This window comes from Papaver somniferum, chromosome 6 (genome assembly GCF_003573695.1).
Source record: "Papaver somniferum cultivar HN1 chromosome 6, ASM357369v1, whole genome shotgun sequence".
Classification (NCBI taxonomy): Eukaryota; Viridiplantae; Streptophyta; class Magnoliopsida; order Ranunculales; family Papaveraceae; genus Papaver; species Papaver somniferum.
In genome coordinates, this window is record NC_039363.1 from 166662949 (window position 1) to 166671437 (window position 8489).

Consider the following 8489-nt stretch of genomic DNA (forward strand, 5'->3'; position numbering starts at 1 on the left):
GGTGGTGGTTTAGGGGGTATGAGATCTGTTAGGATATGTTTTTACATCTCTCCTGCTGCCCATGTAGTCCGACACTCCCTCTCTTCAGTTTTTAACTTTTCGTTTGTTTTCTTTATGTGCTCTACGTTTTTCTTTATGCAATCTTGGCTATTATTCTCTTGGACTTGTTTCCCATTGGTGTCGTAACAAGGTGTTCTTATTAACTAGTTTTTATTTTTTTTTCTCCCGAAAGATGATCGAGTAGACGGGAATTAAAACTAAAAAACGGCATTGACATAAAATTGAATGAGCGAGCATAACGAACAACACAAAGTAGTACCAGTACTAGTGGTGGTACTTGCAACGAGTGAGGTGATGTCGGGATGAGCAAGAGAAGATAATGTAGGTTGGTCACGGCAAATACGAACACATTTCCCCTCTATAATAACACTAATTTCTGGCATTCAGACTATTGTGACTTCGACGTATTAGTAATCTTCAGCAAATTAAGTTGGGGAAAATAAATGAAGAAACATAGTAGAGCTACATGAAAATAGCAATTTCAAAGTCTTTACTGCAATACAGATTTTTTTAGATACAAACTTGAACCCCAGACAACAATTGTATACAGGTATAGGGAATGACTAAAAACAAATTCCCAGACCAACTTCAGGACCTTAAACTCATCACTCCCACACTAACAACAAGCTTTTCATTGCTGTGCAAAAATCAACAACAGAAACCAAAAAAAATAGGGCCAAGAATACTAAACACCAAGCTTATTAGTAACGTTTTCCAAGAAAAATGCCAAGGAAAACAGAGAGAATAGCAACACCGAAGATGAACTGAAGAGTCAGAGCTGGAGAGATTTCATGTTTAGAATGTGTTGAAGCAGACTCAGTTTGAGCAGCAGTAGTAGATAATGTTGCTTCTGATTTCTTCTTGCTTTTTCGTTTTGATAGAGACGAGGAGACCGCCGATGATGAATCAAATAGGTCTCTTGATTTCACCTCTATCCCGTCTTTTGACTCAATTTTTCCTTCCTTACTCTGTAGTCAATAGTCATTTCAGTACAAATGTAATACACGTTTCAAAATAATACTGTCATCTCAGATTAAGATCCATTAGTTATAGTCTTTGCAAATAAACGTATTAATAGTTTACCTTATCTTTGGAGATTGTCTCTGCCAACTTCAGTTTGTTCTCAAGTTCTTCAATTTTCTTCTCTAGGTCAGGAATCCGGATGGATTTTTTCTTCAGATTATCCAATTCCACATAGACTCCTTCATGTTTCTTTATCGCTTCATCCTGCTAGATTAAGCACATAACTGGACTATTATTCTGGGAAATAAAAGGTTACCTTAGAAATTTAATACAGAGATGCAAGGGATATACTATGTTTGATGAAGTTACTGCCAACGCAGTTTTATGTTAAAACTTGCGTGTATTTGTACCTGCTGGTGGTTGCTTACAATCCGTGTCAATGAATTACTAAGTTTCGTGAACAGCTATAAATACAAAACTGACCTTTTCTAGAGATTTCGTATCAGCAAGTTGTAGTTTCTGCTCTAGTTCTTCAATTTGTTTCTCCAGAAGTCCAACTTGTTGATGCTTGTCTTCAAGAACTTCAAGTGTGCTTTTCACAGAAGATTCTCTTTCAAACTCTAATTTTGTGTGTGATTCTTTCTGCTCAATTATAATTTCGGATCAATTAGTCAATAGTCCAAAATTGCTCAATTTTCTCGGAGGACATCATGACAAACTGATTGCTTAATAATTCTACTTTCAGTAACATTTAGCGGTTAGATATTAAGCTTCTCTAATTAGTTTTAATCCTAAATAAGAACATTAACTAATATTTACTGTTTGTAATTATGAAGAGGCTGGTCTGGTAATATACTCAAAACTGTTAAGCATTGTGAGTTAGCATTTTAGCAACTACTAATATGCTCAGAAGACTGTATATAATTTGCACCAGTTACCTGTTCTGCAATGGTGGAATGAGCAACATGTAGTTCTTCTTGAAGCTGCATTACTTTCTCATGCAAAATATCTCTATCCCGGAGCTTGTGCACATGCTCCTCCAATTTGGTTGTAAGTTCTGCCTCTTTTTCAGCTGCCGCCATATGAACATTTCCAACCTACACCCAATTAAGTTTGTCTTTATCGTAATTCATCAACTATATGCAAATTTATGATGCTTTTACTAATTTGAATAGACCATTGCTACCTCTTCTTTTAGACGATTCTCAGCCGATGTCAATTGCTGCTCGAGTTCCACCACGCGAGCAAGCAACACAGTCATCTCAGAGAGCTCAATCTTGAGATTTTCCACCTCAAGCTTTAGAGTGTGCTCTGTTGCCTTCTGTTCATTCAGCTGTCCTTCCATTTGGGCTATGACTGCTCCAAGTTCCTTTCTTGTATTTTCATATGTTTCATGGATCATATTGTTTTCTTTCATAACTGAAGCTATCTGCAACATAAATAAATAATACTTACATTATTTATCAAGAAAAACCCAAGAGAAGCAGACATTACGAGTTATCACTCAAAAGAAGAGACGTGATTTCGAGGTGCATCAAACCTGAGATTGTAGCTCTTCTGCTTGAGTTGCCAATTCTTGGGTCAAATCTTCAATTTTCTTCTTCGAAGAGTTAAGTTCTTCTACTGCTTCATGTTTCTCTACCACAGTCACGGAGAATTTGGTATGCACGTCGTTCATTTTGCTCTCATATTCAGCGAGGTCTTGCATCTGCTTAAAATTTTTCTCAGCTAACCCTTCACACTCCTTCTCGAATTCAGCACATCGGGTTTGTAATTCGGCAGTGCTGCTTTCCATTGATTTGAATTTCAATAGAGCCTCGTCAAGTTGTACCTTTAGACTTTCAGCAACAGCAGATGATTCACCAGCTTGTTCTTCATGGACTCTTACTCGGATATCAATCTCGTTCAGCTTCTCCTTCAACTCCGTAATTTCTGAATCTTTCTCTATGATTCTCTGAAGAGCCTCTTGTAACTGCGTCTCAAATTCCTTGGCACGTGATTCAGTTGCTGAGTGTAGTTCAAAGGATCTAGAGTGCTGGTCTGTTAATTCAGCGACCGTATTAATGTGAGAAGCCAACTTTTGAGATGTGGCTTCCTTCTCAGCATGAGCTGAGTGTAGCTTTTCTGCTTGAGTTGCCAATTCTTGGGTCAAATCTTCAATTTTCGTCTTCAAAGAGTTAAGTTCTTCTACTGCTTCATTTTTATCTACCACAGTCGCAGACACTTTGTTATGCAGGTCGCTCATTTTTCCCTCATATTCGGCGAGTTCTTGCGTCTGCTTAAAATTTTTCTCAGCTAACGCTTCACACTCCTTTTCGAATTCAGCACATCGGGTTTGCAACTCTCCAGTGCTACTTTCCATTGATTTGAATTTCGAAAGAGCCTCTTCTAGTTGCGCCTTTAGACTTTCAGCAACAGCAGATGATTCATTAGCTTGTTCTTCATGGACTCTTACTCGGATATCAAACTCGTTCAGCTTCTCCTTCAACTCCTTAACTTCCGAATCTTTCTCTGTGATTCTCCCAAGAGCCTCTTGTAACTGCGTCTCAACTTCCTTGGCCCGTGATTCAGTTGCTGAGTGTAGTTCAAAGGATCTAGTGTGCTGGTCTGTTAATTCAGCAACTGTATTAATGTGAGAAGCCAACTTTTGAGATGTGGCCTCCTTCTCAGCATGAGCTGAGTGTAGCAATTCCTCAAGCTCGTTAACTTTGTTTTTAAGTTGCAGGTTTGTCCCAGCTAATAGTTCATTTTCCGACAGAGACTGATCAAATTTCTCTTCTGCTTCCAGGATCTTGCTACGGAGTTCTTCAATGGTGCTTTCAAGAGAAATCGATTTCATTGAACTGTCATCCAATTCGGCCTTAAGAGATGCTGATCTTTCTGCTGTCTCAGCTGCCTCGTCTTCGAAAAACTTCTTTTGTTCTTCAAGAATCTTAATTTTCTCACACAAGGATTTAGCTTCTGAATCCCTTTCTGCAACACTTTTCAGTGCTTCTAGAAGCTTTAGCTCTGAATCTTTGGTCAGAGATTCTACCAGCAATTCCAGCTCTGAGTTTCTAGTGGTAGTTTGCACTAGTACTCTTGACTGTTCTTCTAACTGCGCCTCAGTAGATTTAAGCTTCTCCACGATCTCAGACTCTTTAATTCCAGAGGTCTTGAGATCATTTTCGACGCTCTCCAATTTTTCATGGGCCAATTTTAATTGGTCTTGCAATAGTTCTAGCAGATTTTCGGTTTCTAAGAGCTTCTTGCTTGAACTATTAGAGGAATCCTCCAATGTTTTCCTTTCTTCTTTGATCACATTCAAGCAGTCAGTCAATTCTCTCTCTTTTTCATTTGCCGTTTGCAGAGCAACGTCAAGACTTCTCGACTTAGTCTGGAATATCTCTAGTTCTTCTGAAAGTTCAGATATTTTTTCCATCAATGTCTTACATTCTGCTTCTTTTTCAATACATTTTGTGTCTAAAGTTTTTATCTGATCTTCTAATTCCTGGATCCTGTACTTTTCTGCCTCTAGTAGAATTTCCAATTCACCCACCCTTTTGACGGCATCCCCGGCTTTAGAATGAGATACCTGCATCAAGTCTTCCAGTTCAAGGCTGCGCTGTTGGGTCAAATTGGCTCGACCCTCATGTTCTGCACATTTCACAGAGAACTCACTTAACTCCTTCTGGAGCTCAGAATTTTTCAGAGATGACTGATCCACAGAAGATTTCAATTCGGCTACCTTCTCTTCAAAATCTTGAATTTTACTCTCTAGCTGAAATTTTTCTTCCTGGGCTCCTCTGAGTGTGGCATCAGTATCAGCTATTTTTTCAGATAATAAGTTGAGTTCTCTTTCAGCATTTTCTAGTTTTAGCTCCATCTGGTTTTTCTTCTGCTCAAGCTCCACGTTCTTTTGTTCGGAAGAAATCAGCTTTGTCTCAATCTCTCTAAGTTGTGATTTCGCTTCTTCTACTTCTGCATTTGAAGCTCGCAAAATATCCTCAAGTTCAACGTTCTTTTGTGTTGCGCTAGCAGCGACAACTCCTGATTCTTGATGCAGATCTTCTACAGATTTCAATTTCTTCTCAAGCTCCTCAGTATTTGTCAAAGCTTGAGTAAGAAGTGTATCGGCCTTGCTGAAATTTTCATCTGAGACCTTCAACTTTGACTCCAGATCACTAGATAACTCCTTTAATTGAAAAACATTACCATTAAGATCCACAACCACTGCTTCTAGATCTTCTTTCTGTGTGATTATTCTGGCCAGTTCCTCTTGAACAGTTGAGACGCGTTCTTCCTCAATCTTGACTCTTTCTTCCACCAGCTTTTTTGTTGTCACCTCTTCCTGCAGTTTGACCGTAACTTCTTCCAACTCGGCAACCTTTGACTGAAGATCTTGTTTGGCCTGAGAGAATAAATTTTCAAGGGCAACAATATCTTTGTTCAGTTCATCTACCACAGCTTCCTTGGATTGAAGCTTGTGCTCCAAATTTAGAGCTTGAGATTTGGAAACCTCTAATGCCCCTTGAACTGTGGAAAGCTCCTCTGAAGTACTCCTAAGTGCTTCTTCTACTTTTTGGTTTTCAGCAATCTTCTCATAAAGGTCCTTGAGTTCTTGCTGCAGATAAGCCATCTGATCTTCCATTTCTTTTGCACTCAATTTTTCCAATTCGAGCAATTTCTCAAACTCTATGGCTCTTTTGGTCTCCAATTCAGCATGTGAACCGCTCTTGTTACTCAGCTCCTCAAACTTCTGTACCTCGCTGGCTGAAGATAGAAGATTTTGCTCCAGTTCTTGCATCTTCTTTCTTGAGTTATCGAGCTCAATTGTGAGACCGTCAAATGATTCTTTGACATTGATAAGCTCCTTATGCTTAATTTCTTGAGTTTCCAGTGCTTCTTGGAGTGTTTTGAGCTGTGAGTTGTACTTCTCCTCGGCCTCAGTGATTTGTTCCTGCAACTTTTTTTGATTAAGTTCAAGTTCCTCGCACTGTTTTCGCCTTTTGTGTAACAGATCCTTGGTAACAAGAATTTCCTCCTTCAGGTCCGCATTCTCGGATTCAGAATGTTTCAAGTCTCCAGCCATTTTCTTCAATTCCAGCTCAAGTTCTTTGATCTGTTCTAACTCTTCTAACATCTCTCTGCTTTCATCTGAAATGTTCGTGCTTCTTGGAAAGAAAGCTGGTCTTTTATGTTCATGAACTATTTCAGATATTTGGTCAGCTACAGGAGAAGCATCTCTCAAATCATATGATTCTTTCTCCACTTTTATAAATTCTCCTTCTAATGAAGTTTCTTCTTCTTGCTCTTTGTTTCCTTCTGTTTCCTTTTTCAGTAAATCTCCATTTGTAAGAATCTCTGTTTCATCTCCTCCTACCTGTAACCAAAATTGTTTCAGCATTTGCTTATAGGACATATTTTAGATGAAAATTTGCTGTTTTAAATCCAATATCGGTTTTCCATATTCAAATCCTGAGTCAAACCCCAAATAGATGGAGTACTAGAAAGATAGTGGATAGTGAAAACAGCTCATATAAAACTCAGAGAAAGAAAACTGGTCATTCAATAATGCTAATTTTAAAGAAAGCGGTGAAAGATATACACTTTTCAGATATTATGAAGATGTGAATAACATACTCCGCAAAAGTTACGAGGCATTGTTTACTTCTTTCGAACTAAGAAGGAATGAGATTTAAAAGGTGACATTACAGGCATGACATTTTTACCCGCAAAAAAAGAAAAAGATTTCCAGTTTAAAACAGAACATTTTGTATGGAAGAGTTAAAGCAAAAGGTCCATGGTCACAATAATTTGGACTCGAAAACAATTACCTAAACACTTCAAAAGGATTTTTTTTTTTAATATTAATAAAATAGTTACTAATTATAGTAACTCCTGTACTGGGACTGCTGCGGCGGCATGGAAATAGATGAAAAAACTGCTCAATAAACAGCATACTGACCTTCACCCCCTTGGTATCGTCAACCACTGTTGTCACTTTGATTGCTTGAGTGTCCTCTTCCATTAATTTATTGTGCTAGCAACTGAAGTTCGTTTCTAACACCTGCATAGCAATATAACAAATACATTTATTATCCATATGGACCAAATGACATGAAGATTCGTGTGAAAGTAAAGATAGAAATGCAAAAACCGGAATGAAGCATTTTACAGAAAGAAAAACCTCAAAATATTTAAGTAAGATTAGATGCAATCAGCTTTAAGCCTTGAACCACCTCATAAAAGCTGGCATGCCAGCATGAATAACCTAATAAAACTAGTAGTTTATTCTTCTTTTTTTCTTTTTCTTTTTTTGCTATGAGAGACGGAATACTAGAGTGCATTAAAGGGGGACGACGGCCTAACTGAATACAGAACTTGAACAATCTACATGACGTATGGCTCAAAGAAGCATCTTCCACTCTACAGAGACTGTAAGTTTTGAACTTTCAGGTATACACATCTAATGGTTTCCAGGTTAGTAAACTATTAGGTGTCCTTTTAACCTACATTACAGAGAAAATAAAACCTGCAAGCATCTCAGGGACTGCTATACCTTATCGATAACAATGTCTACACAGCCGAAGGGCCAGCGTGAACAAAATTGTAGCAATAAAGGGGACAATCTTATGAGCCATGTGTGTACTCAAGTACACACGGTGGGCATACGTTGGAAGCATAGGGGCATATATAAAACCAAGGAAAGGAAAATAGTACAGAAAACACGATTTGGACAAAATTGGTCAATTATATTTCAATGTTTGATAGCAGAACTTTCAATTATGACTCTTCAAGTGTTCCCTCCACCAACTGATTAGTTTTAAGTTTTAGCATGTTTAGAAGTAGAATAAATGACAATGAAAGCCAATGTACTAAATGAACGACTTAAGTGTGGATTGTAGAAATTTACATTCACATGATGAGAGATGAGAAGGAAATGAAAAAAGAAGTCAAAAAATAAAAAGGTATACAGAAGAAGGCTACCTCCTTGTGCGAAACTGCTAACAGGTGATAACTACCCTGTACCTAACTGATAAAGGTCTCACAGCTAATTTCTCAGTGAAACTATGAACCCGTTTTAAAGTCGAATTAGATGCTTCATTTTTACTAGAAGGTCCAACTCGTCAATCAGACCATCTCAAAGTAAAATTCAGCCAATTTGTACATATTATTAACTCGATCATCAAACATGGATTTGATACAATTTCAGCAACTATTCATGGAGTTGGACATTTTATCATATAAAAATATGATTTTTTTTTTTGAAGCAGTAAATTAAATAAAACTAATTAAAATATGATTCTTATACATTACTCCAATATTTATTTATTCATTTATAACTTATGTTATCATTATTAGTTTTTATTTTCTAAGGTAGATAACTCTTATCTTCTATCTAGTCTAGGTCATTCAAATTTCTGTGTTGAATTTTTGAATAAAAGAAAAAACAAATTATCTACTTAGTTATTATTTAATTAAAA

The 8489-nt window shown here is 37.3% G+C and overlaps 1 protein-coding gene across 2 annotated transcripts in view; it reads right to left on the reverse strand.

Annotated features, from left to right (window-relative positions):
- Positions 1-517: 517 nt before the first annotated feature.
- LOC113290032 (myosin-9-like) overlaps positions 518-8489 on the reverse strand; it is a 9241-nt gene continuing 1269 nt past the window's right edge. Inside the window, exons 2-8 of one of the 2 annotated variants that reach the window (XM_026539511.1) lie at positions 6971-7072; positions 2564-6385; positions 2210-2452; positions 1962-2120; positions 1507-1665; positions 1144-1287; positions 518-1028 (exon numbers count right to left, since the gene is read on the reverse strand). In XM_026539511.1, the coding sequence (XP_026395296.1) occupies positions 762-1028; positions 1144-1287; positions 1507-1665; positions 1962-2120; positions 2210-2452; positions 2564-6385; positions 6971-7033 (4857 nt within the window). In that variant the 5' untranslated portion in view covers positions 7034-7072 and the 3' untranslated portion in view covers positions 518-761. Of the gene's footprint in view, positions 1029-1143; positions 1291-1506; positions 1666-1961; positions 2121-2209; positions 2453-2563; positions 6386-6970; positions 7073-8489 lie in introns of both variants that reach the window. The other variant, XM_026539510.1, reaches the window with a different exon arrangement.